Source organism: Poromitra crassiceps, assembly GCF_964638095.1.
Source record: "Poromitra crassiceps genome assembly, chromosome: 15".
NCBI lineage: Eukaryota > Metazoa > Chordata > Actinopteri > Beryciformes > Melamphaidae > Poromitra > Poromitra crassiceps.
The window spans coordinates 30,193,013-30,209,938 of NC_139634.1; the positions used below are offsets into that span (position 1 = coordinate 30,193,013).

General features: G+C 49.8%; 2 protein-coding genes across 6 annotated transcripts in view; one reads left to right on the forward strand and one right to left on the reverse strand.

The window, feature by feature from the left end:
- tm9sf5 (transmembrane 9 superfamily protein member 5) overlaps positions 1 to 16,926 on the forward strand; it is a 393,430-nt gene that overhangs the window by 274,116 nt on the left and 102,388 nt on the right. The window lies entirely within an intron of this gene.
- Positions 1 to 16,926, reverse strand: part of fgf13a (fibroblast growth factor 13a) — a gene marked incomplete at its 5' end in the record, with an annotated part of 181,014 nt that overhangs the window by 1,815 nt on the left and 162,273 nt on the right. For all 4 annotated transcript variants that reach the window (XM_083652029.1, XM_083652028.1, XM_083652030.1 and 1 more), the window contains one exon: positions 2,874 to 3,072. In XM_083652029.1, coding sequence (XP_083508155.1) covers positions 2,874 to 3,072 — 199 coding nt within the window. The remainder of the gene's footprint in view (positions 1 to 2,873; positions 3,073 to 16,926) is intronic.

Below are 16,926 nucleotides of genomic sequence, written 5' to 3' on the forward strand. Positions count from 1 at the left end.
TGGTAGAGCCAACTTAATCGTTACATTTAATTATGTCATTTTGGATTTACTTTTACACAAAGTGCTTGTGGTTTTGGATCAAATAGACAAAGGGCAGCTGAAAGCCACCTGATCTCTTTGAGATATTAATATTCTCGTCCAGCGTCTCTTACATCTCTTACTCATTCTCTCTACTTCTCTCTCAGCATAAGGGAAGGCAATCGCTCTCTGGCTATCGCTCTTAAATGTGTTTGAGAGCCGCTGGATGCTCTCTTAAATGGAAGAGAAAAGCTATTATAGTGATCTCAGAAGGCAGACACGGATTCTTAATAAGCTGCAGGCTGGAGGAGCTCCACCAGGCGCAGCAGCATCCCACTGGCTCATGAAGAATTTCTCTCCAAAATGAGATATCTACCATTTCGCCTATTTTTTGCAAAATGATGGCTGGCATAAAATGTGAATTAGCAGGCTTTATAATGGTGTTGTATCCAACTCATGAAAGCCTCTGCGATGAAGTAGAATGCCACGGTGTGATCCATCTCCACATATATAGAATATGTATGGCTTCTTTTTCTATTCAGCACCGCCACCAGACTATATAATAATACTGTTCATAATAATAATACTGTTGATCATTCAATATGATCATTTATTCTCTTAATCATATTGGGATGAAATAAGGATACAATTCTGGGATCTAAAGTAATGATAGAAAATAAATCTTTCACAAAATGAGATGTGAAACAAATGAGGGAATGCTATTATTATTATTATTATTATTATTATTATCTTATTTTATCTTGATTACCATCCAGTTCAATGTGATGATGAATGATAGCAGATCTTTGTATCAGCCAACCTTGTATCTAATACTGACTGACCCTACTATAATAACACCATATGCTTGCATTGGATTCACCACTTGTGATCTTTTCACTTGTTTATTTAGACAGCGGTAATTACTTGACGGTGCTGGGCGGCATCAGTGATGTGCGGAGACAAAAAGAGGATGTAGCAAAACCACAAACGGAGCCAAATGTGACAGATCCAAACGGAGAAACAACCCGTCGATCAACAATCGAACGAAAGAAATTGCCCTCTCTCCCCCCCCCCCCTCATTGCTCGAGTGTTTTGTGCTGCGAGCGGTTCCTTTCTCACTCAAACAGAATTTCATCTGACTGCACTGCTTTCATCCGACTGAACTGAAAACAGACACACAGACACACAGACACACAGACACACAGACACACACACACACACACACACACACACACACACACACACACACACACACACTCTCTCTCTCTCTCTCTCTCTCTCTCTCCTCTGTTGACAGGTAAATTTGTCTTGTTGGAGATGAAAGGACCATGGCCTTTTCAACAGAGAAAACAGAACCCGCCCCTCCCCGCCTGTAAAATATAGTGCCAGGCGCTTCTATTCAAAGTATATAAGCATATCGTTCCTGCTGCCTCTGGCCACAGACAATGGCTGCGCCTCGTTCTATATTCGCTCTGCAATGGAGTGAGACCAGCTGGAAGCGCCCGCTGAACGGTGCGGTCCACGCCACCACCTCCGAGCAGGAGGAAGCTAAATGGCCGGGAAGCAGCAATTCTCTTCGTCCTTAGAAATAGAATACCCACATGGTCGGAAAGCACAGAGGGAACGGGCACATTTAATCACTGAGAAAACCTAGTGGTCTCCCTGGACGGAGGCCCATTTCCACAAACAAGCCTCAAAGCTAGAAAAGTTTAGCGTCGTTGAATAATCGAGAAACTTTCTCAATAGATTGGGTGGCGGCGACAGGAAGTTAATCTTTAAAGTAAACTACCGGTGGCACTGCTGGCAGGAAGTTTCTCTTCAAAGTAAACTACCCGGTGGCCCTGCTGGCAGGAAGTTTCTCTTCAAAGTAAACTACCTGGTGGCACTGCTGGCAGGAAGTTTCTCTTCAAAGTAAACTACCTGGTGGCACTGCTGGCAGGAAGTTTCTCTTCAAAGTAAACTACCCGGTGGCACTGCTGGCAGGAAGTTTCTCTTCAAAGTAAACTACCTGGTGGCACTGCTGGCAGGAAGTTTCTCTTCAAAGTAAACTACCTGGTGGCACTGCTGGCAGGAAGTTTCTCTTCAAAGTAAACTACCTGGTGGCACTGCTGACAGGAAGTTTATCTTCAAAGTAAACTACATGGTGGCACTGCTGGCAGGAAGTTTCTCTTCAAAGTAAACTACCTGGTGGCACTGCTGGCAGGAAGTTTATCTTCAAAGTAAACTACATGGTGGCACTGCTGGCAGGAAGTTTCTCTTCAAAGTAAACTACCTGGTGACACTGCTGACAGGAAGTTTATCTTCAAAGTAAACTACATGGTGGCACTGCTGGCAGGAAGTTTCTCTTCAAAGTAAACTACCTGGTGGCACTGCTGGCAGGAAGTTTATCTTCAAAGTAAACTACATGGTGGCACTGCTGGCAGGAAGTTTCTCTTCAAAGTAAACTACCTGGTGGCACTGCTGGCAGGAAGTTTCTCTTCAAAGTAAACTACCTGGTGGCACTGCTGACAGGAAGTTTCTCTTCAAAGTAAACTACCTGGTGGCACTGCTGACAGGAAGTTTCTCTTCAAAGTAAACTACCTGGTGGCACTGCTGGCAGGAAGTTTCTCTTCAAAGTAAACTACCTGGTGGCACTGCTGGCAGGAAGTTTCTCTTCAAAGTAAACTACCTGGTGGCACTGCTGGCAGGAAGTTTCTCTTCAAAGTAAACTACCTGGTGGCACTGCTGGCAGGAAGTTTCTCTTCAAAGTAAACTACCTGGTGGCACTGCTGGCAGGAAGTTTCTCTTCAAAGTAAACTACCTGGTGGCCCTGCTGGCAGCAGCGCTCGCTAGCGTTTAACAGCAGGCTGGCTCACCTTTCAGAGGCTTGGGGAGGAAGTGGGCTGCTGGCTTGTTCTTCTTGACGTGGTTCCCCTTCATGATCTCTCCTTCTTTGTTCAGACCGAGGTACCAGCCCCTGCCCGACTGCTGCTGGCGGTAGATCATGGAGGAGTACGTCACGTAATAGTTCTCGAACACCGACTCCTTGAACTTGCACTCCGGCGTAAAGTGTTCCTAGGGGGAAAGAGAGAGAGAGAGAGATGCAGATACAGTGTGTGATAGTGGTTGGACAGTAATCAGCAAGGTCTCTCAACAGTATTGGACATCCTCTTAACGCACAGGCAGAGACAGCGACTGAAATATAATAGTTCATTATTTGAGAGTGCAACTTAATAACGGCAGGGTGCGGTGCGGCGCGCTGCACAGTGCCACAGTGCCGCACGCTCAAACACGGAAAAGAATCCAGGATCTATCACGCGGCCCGGATTCAAGACTCCAAAGGGATCCATTCCATTTGACAGCAGTGAATAATGCAGCTCTTTATAGCATAGATAACAGTGATATGACAGATAACGAGAAGCATGAATAAAACATACAGGCGAGATAAAGCGAATATCCTGATTTCACTCCCAGCTCTAAATTATATATGAGGCAATTCATTATCTTTCCGAGGCGTGTGCCCTGTATTTAAGATGGCGTTCGGCATGAGAGGCCATTACGATCATTCCACTTGTCATCATATTATTTAAGTGTTGGCCTCTTCTTAAATCATCGAGGTGCTTTCACCAACAGGTTTAAATTGAATCTGTGTGTACTTCTGTGTGTGTGTGTGTGTGTGTGTGTGTGTGTGTGTGTGTGTGTGTGTGTGTGTGTGTGTGTGTGTGTGTGTGTGTGTGTGTGTGTGTGTGTGTGTGTGTGTGTGTGTGTGTGTGTGTGTGTTTGTGTGTGTGTCTGCGTTGTGCACTTTTTTAAATATATGATATCCAGGTACTCCCATTGGTCTCATTTGCTATAATGAGCTGACTGTTCTACGGAGCATGGCTCGAATCTGGAACTTGGAGCCTCTTTAGAGGCGCTTGGTTTTGTCATTATTCTTGCTGACTCCATACTGTATAGTTCACTCTACCTTCTCTCTCCATCGCCTACAGTCTGTTTGCTTTAGATTCCACTGCCTATTTGGCCATTAATGCTCCAGTAGTGTGGCTGAGCTTTATTTCCCTGGAGGCAGGCGTCTGCGTCTTTGGGTGTGTCCGTGTTCTGCACCTTAGTTTGTCCAATTTGTTGAGCTGCTTGATGGTGAGTCTACAGAGCAGAATCTAATCAGTGAGGAGAAGAGAGAGTCTCCCCTGAGAGAGGGGGGAGAGTGTGTGCATGGGGGAGAGAAGATAGAGCCCCCCCTGAGAGAGGGGGGGACAGTGTGTGCATGGGGGAGAGAAGAGAGCGTCCCCCCTGAGAGAGGGGGGGACAGTGTGTGCATGGGGGAGAGAAGAGAGCGTCCCCCCTGAGAGAGGGGGGGACAGTGTGTGCATGGGGGAGAGAAGAGAGCGTCCCCCCTGAGAGAGGGGGGGACAGTGTGTGCATGGGGGAGAGAAGAGAGCGTCTCCCCTAAGAGAGGAGGGACAGTGTGTGCATGGGGGAGAGAAGAGAGCGTCCCCCCTGAGAGAGGGGGGGACAGTGTGTGCATGGGGGAGAGAAGAGAGCGTCCCCCCTGAGAGAGTGGGGGCAGTGTGTGCATGGGGAAGAGAGGAGAGCGTCTCCCCTGAGAGAGGGGAGATAGTGTGTGCATGGGGGAGAGAAGAGAGCGTCTCCCCTGAGAGAGGGGAGATAGTGTGTGCATGGGGGAGAGAAGAGAGCGTCTCCCCTGAGAGAGGGGGGACAGTGTGTGCATGGGGGAGAGAAGAGAGCGTCTCCCCTGAGAGAGGGGGGACAGTGTGTGCATGGGGGAGAGAAGAGAGCGTCCCCCCCCTGAGAGAGGGGAGATAGTGTGTGCATGGGGGAGAGAAGAGAGCGTCTCCCCTGAGAGAGGGGGGACAGTGTGTGCATGGGGGAGAGAAGAGAGCGTCTCCCCTGAGAGAGGGGGGACAGTGTGTGCATGGGGGAGAGAAGAGAGCGTCCCCCCTGAGAGAGGGGAGACAGTGTGTGCATGGGGGAGAGAAGAGAGCGTCCCCCCTGAGAGAGGGGGGGGACAGTGTGTGCATGGGGGAGAGAAGAGAGCGTCCCCCCCTGAGAGAGGGGGGACAGTGTGTGCATGGGGGAGAGAAGAGAGCGTCCCCCCTGAGAGAGGGGAGACAGTGTGTGCATGGGGGAGAGAAGAGAGCGTCCCCCCTGAGAGAGGGGGGGGACAGTGTGTGCATGGGGGAGAGAAGAGAGCGTCCCCCCTGAGAGAGAGGGGAGACAGTGTGTGCATGGGGGAGAGAAGAGAGCGTCCCCCCTGAGAGAGGGGAGACAGTGTGTGCATGGGGGAGAGAAGAGAGCGTCCCCCCTGAGAGAGGGGGGGGACAGTGTGTGCATGGGGGAGAGAAGAGAGCGTCCCCCCTGAGAGAGAGGGGAGACAGTGTGTGCATGGGGGAGAGAAGAGAGCGTCCCCCCCTGAGAGAGGGGAGACAGTGTGTGCATGGGGGAGAGAAGAGAGCGTCCCCCCTGAGAGAGAGGGGAGACAGTGTGTGCATGGGGGAGAGAAGAGAGCGTCCCCCCCTGAGAGAGGGGGGGACAGTGTGTGCATGGGGGAGAGAAGAGAGCGTCTCCCCTGAGAGAGGGGAGACAGTGTGTGCATGGGGGAGAGAAGAGAGCGTCTCCCCTGAGAGAGGGGAGACAGTGTGTGCATGGGGGAGAGAAGAGAGCGTCCCCCCCTGAGAGAGGGGGGACAGTGTGTGCATGGGGGAGAGAAGAGAGCGTCCCCCCCTGAGAGAGGGGGGGACAGTGTGTGCATGGGGAAGAGAAGAGAGCGTCCCCCCCCTGAGAGAGGGGAGACAGTGTGTGCATGGGGGAGAGAAGAGAGCGTCCCCCCCTGAGAGAGGGGGGACAGTGTGTGCATGGGGGAGAGAAGAGAGCGTCCCCCCCTGAGAGAGGGGAGACAGTGTGTGCATGGGGGAGAGAAGAGAGCTCCCCCCTGAGAGAGGGGGAGACAGTGTGTGCATGGGGGAGAGAAGAGAGCGTCCCCCCTGAGAGAGGGGGAGACAGTGTGTGCATGGGGGAGAGAAGAGAGCGTCCCCCCCTGAGAGAGGGGGGGACAGTGTGTGCATGGGGGAGAGAAGAGAGCGTCCCCCCCCTGAGAGAGGGGAGACAGTGTGTGCATGGGGGAGAGAAGAGAGCGTCCCCCCCCTGAGAGAGGGGGGACAGTGTGTGCATGGGGGAGAGAAGAGAGCATCTCCCCTGAGAGAGGGGGGACAGTGTGTGCATGGGGGAGAGAAGAGAGCGTCCCCCCCTGAGAGAGGGGGAGACAGTGTGTGGATGGGGGAGACAAGAGAGCGTCCCCCCCTGAGAGAGGGGGGGGACAGTGTGTGCATGGGGGAGAGAAGAGAGCGTCCCCCCCCTGAGAGAGGGGAGACAGTGTGTGCATGGGGGAGAGAAGAGAGCGTCCCCCCTGAGAGAGGGGGGGGACAGTGTGTGCATGGGGGAGAGAAGAGAGCATCCCCCCCCTGAGAGAGGGGAGACAGTGTGTGCATGGGGGAGAGAAGAGAGCGTCCCCCCCCTGAGAGAGGGGAGACAGTGTGTGCATGGGGGAGAGAAGAGAGCGTCCCCCCTGAGAGAGGGGGGGGACAGTGTGTGCATGGGGGAGAGAAGAGAGCGTCCCCCCCTGAGAGAGGGGGGACAGTGTGTGCATGGGGGAGAGAAGAGAGCGTCCCCCCCTGAGAGAGGGGAGACAGTGTGTGCATGGGGGAGAGAAGAGAGCTCTCCCCTGAGAGAGGGGGAGACAGTGTGTGCATGGGGGAGAGAAGAGAGCGTCCCCCCTGAGAGAGGGGGAGACAGTGTGTGCATGGGGGAGAGAAGAGAGCGTCCCCCCCTGAGAGAGGGGGGGACAGTGTGTGCATGGGGGAGAGAAGAGAGCGTCCCCCCCCTGAGAGAGGGGAGACAGTGTGTGCATGGGGGAGAGAAGAGAGCGTCCCCCCCTGAGAGAGGGGGGACAGTGTGTGCATGGGGGAGAGAAGAGAGCGTCCCCCCCTGAGAGAGGGGGAGACAGTGTGTGGATGGGGGAGACAAGAGAGCGTCCCCCCCTGAGAGAGGGGGGGGGACAGTGTGTGCATGGGGGAGAGAAGAGAGCGTCCCCCCCCTGAGAGAGGGGAGACAGTGTGTGCATGGGGGAGAGAAGAGAGCGTCCCCCCTGAGAGAGGGGGGGGACAGTGTGTGCATGGGGGAGAGAAGAGAGCGTCTCCCCTGAGAGAGAGGGGAGACAGTGTGTGCATGGGGGAGAGAAGAGAGCGTCTCCCCTGAGAGAGGGGGGACAGTGTGTGCATGGGGGAGAGAAGAGAGCGTCTCCCCTGAGAGAGAGGGGAGACAGTGTGTGCATGGGGGAGAGAAGAGAGCATCCTCCCTGAGAGAGGGGGGGACAGTGTGTGCATGGGGGACAGAAGAGAGTGTCCTCCCTGAGAGAGGGGAGACAGTGTGTGCATGGGGGAGAGAAGAGAGTGTCCTCCCTGAGAGAGGGGAGACAGTGTGTGCATGGGGGAGAGAAGAGAGCATCCTCCCTGAGAGAGGGGAGACAGTGTGTGCATGGGGGAGAGAAGAGAGTGTCCTCCCTGAGAGAGGGGAGACAGTGTGTGCATGGGGGAGAGAAGAGAGCATCCTCCCTGAGAGAGGGGAGACAGTGTGTGCATGGGGGAGAGAAGAGAGTGTCCTCCCTGAGAGAGGGGAGACAGTGTGTGCATGGGGGAGAGAAGAGAGCGTCCTCCCTGAGAGAGGGGAGACAGTGTGTGCATGGGGGAGAGAAGAGAGCATCCTCCCTGAGAGAGGGGGGGGCAGTGTGTGCATGGGGGAGAGAAGAGAGCGTCCTCCCTGAGAGAGGGGAGACAGTGTGTGCATGGGGGAGAGAAGAGAGCGCCCTCCCTGAGAGAGGGGAGACAGTGTGTGCATGGGGGAGAGAAGAGAGCGTCCCCCCTAAGAGAGAGGGGGGGACAGTGTGTGCATGGGGGAGAGGCATCACTGGGGTGAATGAAGCTACTCAGCAGAACCATGGCTCTCATTTCTTTATGGCTTCTCATCGGCTTTATGATTTTGATTCTCTTCTTAGCACAGAATATGCACTCTCTCAGTCTCTCTGCAAATGAAAACAGATGCAAACATTGCACACACCCACACAACTATATGATGCGAGCGCATGGATGGACACTAGTGATGCGCGGGTCAGGTTTTTTTAAGGCCCGCCCCAACCCAACCCGTCATTGGAGCCAGCCCGCCCCGCCCACCCCGTTAAAATATCTGAAAATTCCGAACCCAGCCCAACCCAGCAGCCCGCAATGGCCAATTTAATGTAATATATCTCCGGACGCAGGAGGAGCACAGCAGAGCTTCCAAGGTGTGCAAAGTAGCTAATAACTCTGTCTCTCTCCCCCCCCTCTCTCTCCCTCTCACGCACACAGACACTCACATGCTGCCCTGCGCGACAACAGTTGTAGCCTAGGCCTGCTCTGGATGAGTTGCGCTGCTGCTTTCATGTCGGTCTTTCTTCAATTAATCCATGGTCTTCAGATAGCGCGACCCACTACGCTTCCCGTGTTTCAAATGGAGGTAGCAGGTAGAGGTAGGCACTAGGCAGGCTACAGAAACAGTTCTTATTCTTCCCCATTTCTTTTAATTACCTCATGCGCTCTCAATTGGCCATGTTGCAGTAGTAGGTTACTATGTAGTGCAGCAGGTGCGCACACGGCTTGCAGATACGGCCAGACTCGCTGTCTTTCTTTTAATTACCTCATGCGCACTCAATTGTTCACAGCCTACTCACGTTGCAGTAAAGTTGACAAATTGATCGAGTCCACAACAGAAAATCTGCGGTGGCATTATATGGACACTTCAAATAATAATTACAGCGAATAATCCTTCCAAAATGTTTGTTTTGAGACCACATAGGCTACCTCATTGAAGCGTTTATTTACTCCATGTAGGCTATAGAGAGTGCAGCAGGAGTCTGTCTGATTGTGTGTACCTACGTGTGAGAGAGAGTTAACGTCTTTAAGGTGAATTACTCTGCGTGTTTCATTGCTCTAAATTATTTATAAGCCTGCCCCGCCCGCACCCGCGATATTTTCATAATTTGCCAACCCAGCCCGCCTGCGGGGCGGCCCAGCCCGCGGGACCCAGCGGGTTCTGGGTGACCCGCGCATCACTAATGGACACACATTTGAAAATGCCAACAAGCTAAACTAATGGGAAGTGCGAGGAGTTTCCTTGGAGAGAGAGAGAGAGAGAGAGAGAGAGGGAGGGTCTGCCTCTGGGTGAAGCTGCAGTATCAGTGCTACTTTGGCTAAAAGAACGTCACCTGGGTGGGTGTCAGTGGCAAGATGGATGACGTGTCCCTGGGCCCGAGGAGCGACTGTGAGATCATGACAAACAACATGTCACCATCAAGCCCACTGTGAGATCATGACAAACAACGTGTCACCATCAACCCCGGCAGTCATCAATAACAGCATGTCCTCTTTTCATAACGGCGTCACCCTCCGTGTGCGCGGGGAATACGGCTTCACAAGACATGAGGCGGGAGGTTTGCGCCCGGCGATGTGCGTTTGCCTCGACGCATTGACAAACCATGAAACAGATCCAAACCATGCAATATAAAAAGAGTGGACCTTATTCGGAAAATGTTACAAGACCCATTATTTCTGAGCCTGCAAAAAGAGCAACCTATCATCGATTCCTACCACAGCCTATCAAGCCTTCTCTCAGCCACATTGATTCCATCCTGGATGCAGAATCTCAGGCTGAACCTTCAGTAGTTCACAACCACACTCATCATGGACTCAGTCATCCATCCATCCTCTCTCAGCCAGGCCTTGCACAGAGAGAAGATGGCAGACAAAAGGTGGTAACAGAAACAAAGCTGATGTGTGACAGCCAGGGGGTGACATGCTGCCTCTATGGGGATACAACCTGTGGGCCCCGCCTCTCACAACCTGTGGGACCCGCCCGCCTCTCACAACCTGTGGGTCCCGCCTCTCACAACCTGTGGGTCCCGCCTCTTAGCTAAGCTGCAAACTAACAGGAGGGCTGGAGAAGCAGATGATGTGGCTGCTCCGTAAATACTAAGGGCCCCCAAATGCTACTTACTTAGTAAAAGAAAGTACAAAGAAGATCTTGAAATGAAGAGATCGAAGGATTCATTATCAGGTGAATCAGAAAGTGACAAGTATTGTACACGTGTACACTCTGTTCACATGTCCCAAAGGCTTTTTGAAAGAATTAAGGCTAATGTCCACCAGCTCCGGAACAGATGCGGTATGGCTCTGGTACGGCTGCGAACAGACCCACACTCATGTAATCTGTCAGACGTATGTGGGATCCGACAAAAATAGAACAGGTGTGTAATTTTTTCCGTACCGCATGTATCGTGCATCAATTAACATGGGCGAGAGTCGATCTGGCAGTTTTACCGGATCCGTAACGCATCTGGTGTTCATTGCCTGTTAGACATGGTCTATTTATGTGTAATCCTTCCTAATCTTTGTGAAAGCACTGCATACCTGCATACCGGTTTCCCTGGTAACCATGCAACATACTATATAATTTAATTTTTTTTTATTCATTAATTTTTTGCATTGGACAGGAAGATTATAACGAATGACTATTTGAAAAGAATACGCATATTGATTCAGTCACAAAAGTGCGACTGGAAATACCAAGAAGTAATGCCACTATTTTTTTGTTTCCTTTAAGGGGGTACAATATCTCTCTTTAGAACACGGCTCTCTCGAATACTCGATTCTGATTGGTCAATCAACAATATTCACCGGTCATTATTTCTCGACAACCGACCGCTGCTCTGCCACACCTGGATTAATCAGTTGATAAGAGCCTTTTGTCAGCAACCACTAGCCTACTAATTAGGCCAACCAGTTGCAGCTGTGGTGTCTTGTGTGCCAATTACGAATGAAACCACTTTGTGTTGAAAACGCTATTAAAAAATCTATTTGAATAATTATTTTTGTCAGATTATTGAATGATTTAGTTGTAGGCCGTGTTCTAAGCGGGATAATGTATACTGAGCCGGTGATTACTGGAAATAATGACCTTCAGGTGAATATTAAGCCCTCCGCTGCGCGTCGGGCTCAATCACTCACCTGTCGGTCATTATTTCCACAGTAATCACCGGCTCAGTACACATTATCCCTTACATTTTACTTGTTTTGATTCTTTGAAAGTAATGATTTTTTTTTTTTTAGATTAACCTTATCTTTTTCACTTTGTAATCTTTCTTATTCCTGTATGCTCGTTTTATCTATTTTTTGTAAAGCACTTCGTATTGCCTCTGTGTATGATGTGCTATAGAAATAAACCTGCCTTACTGTACCTTACCTTATCACAAATCCTACAGTTCTCAGGGACTTCGAGTGAGGCTTCTCTCAACAGTATCAGACTTGGAAGAGATAAGGCAATAAGAATACACGGCACAATATGAAACCCACTAACAGACAATTCCCCAGAAGAGCAACACTTTTACACACAATATTGGAAAATATTCTCATTTATTAAACAAAAAAATAATAATTGTATAGAATGTCTAATAATTGGTATGATCGCTTTCATTCATGTGTACACTAGATCCATGATTTAAAAAAATACAGCGGAAAACAGGAAAGATTGTTACCTACCTCTCTAGGTACAGTAACAGTCGGCATAGCAACCAACCAACAAAGCAAACCAACCACCTTTAGGTAGAACCTTTCCATAGGTGAGAACAGGGTGACAATGATTTCATGTCTAATCATGCGCAGCTCACATTCTAGGAAAGAAATGCTTCTACATGAAAACAATGCAAGACATTTTTGAGTACGAGGTGAGATACTAGAACATGTCCTTTGACTCAGCTCTTTAGGATTCTTTGATTCAGCAGCGTGTCTGTAGTCACTAATAGTTTATCTGCTTTTCAATTGCCAGCTCTGAGCTGACGCCATGGAAATCAATGTCTATCAGAGGCCATGTCTGCACTCAGCTTTGTCTTTGATCTCAGCCTCAGCCGTAGAGCCATAGGGATACAGAGTGCCTGTGTGTGTGTGTGTGCGTGTGTGTGTGTGTGTGTGTGTGTGTGTGTGTGTGTGCGTGCGTGTGTGCGTGTGTGTGTGTGTGTGTGCCTACCTGTCAATGTCTCCCGTTTGTCTTATTTCATCTGCTCTGTGCCTCAACGGCCTATCTCTATCCCTTATGGGTGGACATCATTTTAGGTTTAAATGATGCTTATAGCGTGTTTTTGCTTTTGAAATTGCAATTATTATTTTTGCATGTTCATGTTTGGATCTAGACTCAATGTTCAATCATCATGTCACCATTGTGCTTCACACTGTGTCCTGTGTCCATGTATCTCAGAGTGTCTGGCCCTCCTGCCATCTGATCCGTATGAACAGTCTCATAAACATGCTCTCTCCCAGACAAGCGGAGCCTCTTCACAGTTTAAAAAGATTACCAGGAGACTTAGATAACTGCTCCGCTGGCTTTGAACAGCTAATGCAGAGGCGTTGAACTTAGCTCAGCTTCATTAGAATCCATTGAGCCCTCACATCCAAATGAAAATAAATCAGCTTTCTGTATCTTACCTGGTGAGAGGTTAACTACAATTGTAATGATGACGTTTATGCAAACATTTCACAGGATGCTGAGTTGATCCAGAGAAATTAATATTTGAGCTGGATAGTGGGGAACTAAATAGCGATTTTCGTAATGTATCTATCTACAGTATCTATCTACAGTATCTATCTATCTATCTATCTATCTATCTATCTATCTATCTATCTAGGGGAAAGTGGGCAATCTCTGTCTGTTCTCTGTTTCTGTGTTTGTCCCACTGATGATGTCATAGTGATCTCATAAGAGCATAGGGCATAGCATGAGTCCCCCTAATTCGTCCTGAACGAGGTGCACCTGACCCAGGAGGTTTTATTTTGTAGTGTTGTTGTCTGTTGGCAGTTGTCTGATTTCCTTGATTTAGTTATTTGAATCCCTTCAGTTTGGTTTCCACCCACTCCACAGCACAGAAACTGCACTTCTCAAAGTATTTAATGATCTCCTCACCTCTGGATCCCTCAACATAATCATCCTGCTCAACCTGAGAGCAGCCTTCCATATCGTGAGCTAGGGCTGCTCGATAAATCAATATCATTTGATATTGAAATCAATCATCTGCCACTTCAACCTGGACTTTCACTGCTACGCCGATGACACCTAGATATAACTCAACACCAAATCCCCCCACAACCCACCCCTCTCCCACTTCAACTCCTGCCTGTCTGCAATAAAAGCCTCGGTGCAACGAAACTTCCTACATCTCAACAATGACAAAACAGAACTCCTCCTCATCAGCTCCAAGTCCACCCTCACCAAAATCCACAACCCCCCTCTCAGCATCGATGTTGTGATCCTCGACCCCACCCTTTTGCTTGAGCCTCACATCCAATCAAATCCTCGTCCGACCACCTCCGCAATATTGCAAGATCTGGTTCTCTCTCGCTCAAAAACTCATCCACGCCTTCATTTCCTCCCGTCTTGATGAATGCAACTCACTCCTCCTCCACGGCATCGACTCCATGCCTCATCAACAGACTCCAACTGGTCCAGAACGCAGCCGCCCGACTTCTCACTCACACCAAATCCTGGCATCACATCACCGGACACCCCAGTCCTAAAACGACTCCACTGGCTTCCCGTCACTGGCTTCCCCTAGCCTTCTCTAGGGCAGCTCCCAGGCTCTGGAACTCCCTCTCCCCTGACAACACAAACTCTGTCCCTCAAAACCCATCTCTTCTCCACCATCTTCTCCTAGTCCCCGCTCCCTCCCCCCCAATCGAGTCACATTTTTGGGGAGCTGCACGCCGTCTACGCCGGCAGGCTTGCCAGCCGCAGCCCCTCGCAGATCACACGGCTTTCCTCTTAGTCTAATAGCAGATTATACCCTGCCTATCTGTGCTTTCATCAGGAAGACAAGTAGAGCAGCTTCATATATTGATAGTATTTTCATGCTCCTCCTAACCGTGCTTTATTTCTACTTCCTGTGCTTTGGCCACGCATTAAGCTTAGTGTCACGACAGGACATTTGTCTAGACTGTGGAGGAGACAGCGCTTCTTCTTAAAGGGCAAAACATGAAACCAATCCCATTCCCCCTGCTTGCTTAATCAGATAAGTCATATTTTGTCTTTCTTTTGTCGCTCCCTCCCTGCATCTCTCTCTCTCTCGCTCTTCTTAATTCCATCACTGTCCATCCCCTTCACAATATCAACCTCTTGCTATACTTCTCTCTCTCTCTCTCTCTCTCTCTACCTCTTGATGTCTCTCTCTCTCTCTCTCTCTCTCCCTGCTCAGCTTGATTAGCAGCAGCAGTCTCAGTCTCTCTCTCTCTCTCTGAGCAGCATCTATCTCAGGGGGTGAGTGAGTGATGCACTATAGCAGCAGTTGGTGGCTAAATAATTATATATAATAATAACGAATGGGCTTTTTGTGGATTTGGCCGTCCAGTCGCCCCGGAGAGGACTAAAGACTCTACTGATGACAAAGAGAGACACGGAGAGACGCAGACACACACACTGAGAGCCAAGATGGAAGAGAGGCTGCTGGCCAGTGCTAATGTATTAGAGTGAGTCTACAGGCGAGAGACTCCCTCACACTGACGCAGAGCAGGGGGCGGGGGAGGGGCCACATGGCGGGGGAACCCCATTTGTATTGTGACAGGACTGTGATCGAACATCCTGATTGTTTTGGATCCAACAGTGGTTCCTTCAGTCAATAGCATCGCCTTTGTTCACTGAAACCAATCTCCCGCTGAAGGAAAGAACGAACAAGAAAATCACTTTAATCTCCAGTGCCAGACGGAGCGAGGGGGAAATCATTTTCGAAATCGAAAAAGACAACAACGCTATCTGCATAGAAATGATTTGTAGTGTCATAACCTCTCCCCCCCCCCCCCCCACACACACACACACACTCCACCCACATGCCTCCGTGGTGGTTTGGCTAAATAGACTTTTAATGATCCCATGATACTACTCGGGTTTTCCCTTGAAAGACGCAACCTTGTCCAAATGATGCACAGCTGGCAGCCTTCGCTAGCGTTCAATGTCCAGGCAAGTGGTTCTGTAAAAGCGGACGTTGTTACAGATTTAGTGTAAGCCTTAGTGTAAATGTGTGTGTGTGTGTGTGTGTGTGTGGGGGGGGGGGGGCTGCTGCAGTACACCAGCGGAAAAAAAAGAAAAAACCTGCCCCCAATTATGCTGAAGGAGAATGAGATGAAAGGCTCTGCTGCTGCCGCTGGGTTTGAGATAGATTTGGATGTAGCTCATTGTGGGGAAAAATAGAAACGACCTCATGTACTTGTGCACTTAAACACGTGACAATACACACACACACACACACACACACACACACACACACACACACACACACACACACACACACACACACACACACACACACACACACACACACACACACACACACACACACACACACACACACACACACACACACACACACACACACACACACACTAGCCTACATTATTCTTGGCTGTTCGCTAGACCCCCTCCTCTCTCATATAGAACGGTTGGGCAGTGCAGTCACGTTGCTGGGAGCTCTGTGACGCATTTCTGCTGGCTTTTATGGGAGTGGCACAGGGAAACCCTGCAGTAACCCCCTCCGCATCCCACACTTCTGAAGCTCCCCTCCCCCACAGGGTATTCCCTATCTGGGTAGGACCATGTGTGTGTGTGTGGGGGGGAGTAGTGTAGGCAAAGAGAAAACATGATGGGGAATGAGGGGGAGGCAGACAATAGGGACCTCTTTGTATTGTGTCAATCCTCGGTGAATGAGTATTTCATATTTTAGGTTTTAAAATAAAAACTGTGTGGTCAGGTATATGTGTGAGAAATGCGGTACTTCATTAATTCAGTTGCTTTTCTCGTTTGCTGCTTCCACTTTCTTTCTTACACCACTCCCCTTAGCTTCTATTTTCTTTGTGTATTATACATCTTTATCCGAGATTCCACTGTATCATTTTAAAGAATATCATCTAACCAAACGAAAGTTGTATCTATAACACCCATATTTGAAATTCCTGGAATGATAAGAACTTATTTGAGATTCTTCTGTAGTTCTCATAGAAAGGAGACAGTCCAGGTGCTTCAGGCCTCTAGTAAGGATGGCCCCACGGCACCTCACAGGCCAGGGGGGAGACGGAGGACTGAGGTGGAATGATTACATCTCTAAGCTGGCCTGGGAACGCCTTGAGGTCCCCCAGTCAGAGCTGCTTAATGTGGCCCGGGAAAGGGAAGTGTGGGGTCCCCTGCTGGAGCTGCTACCTCTGCGACCCGAGTTGAAAAACGACAAATTAAATGTATGATTTTGACTTCCATCCTTCAGTCCCGTGAAGATCCTCTGAAAATCTCTTTCAGAAGAGGCTGGCAGATCTCACTCCAGTGGAGTGGAGTCCTTTTCAAACTTATACACATGTCAATGCCCCTTTCCATATAGACATTCACATCTTCACTATCTCTGTCTCCCCTCCCAATGATCTTCCTTCTTGCACATGCACAAACCCATTCACCCTCGCATCTCTATATCAAGTGCAAGTTGCCTCATGGGAGCGGGGGGCAGGGCGAGGCGGAGGCGGAGTCTTGTGATTTACAGCAGAGGGGGGGGAATCCCGGCTCATGTTCCAGCAGCGCTGCCTTTAGCGCTTAACAATCCAATAACTGTGTGCGGGAAGGAGACATTTACTGTAGCGGCTGACGCCAGCGCTCACTGTAACATACTGCAGGGGGGGGGGGGGGGTTCCCTGCACGTTTAGAATATCCATGCATGTAACACACAAGAGAATCACACACACACACACACACACACACACACACACACACACACACACACACACACACACACACACACACACACACACACAC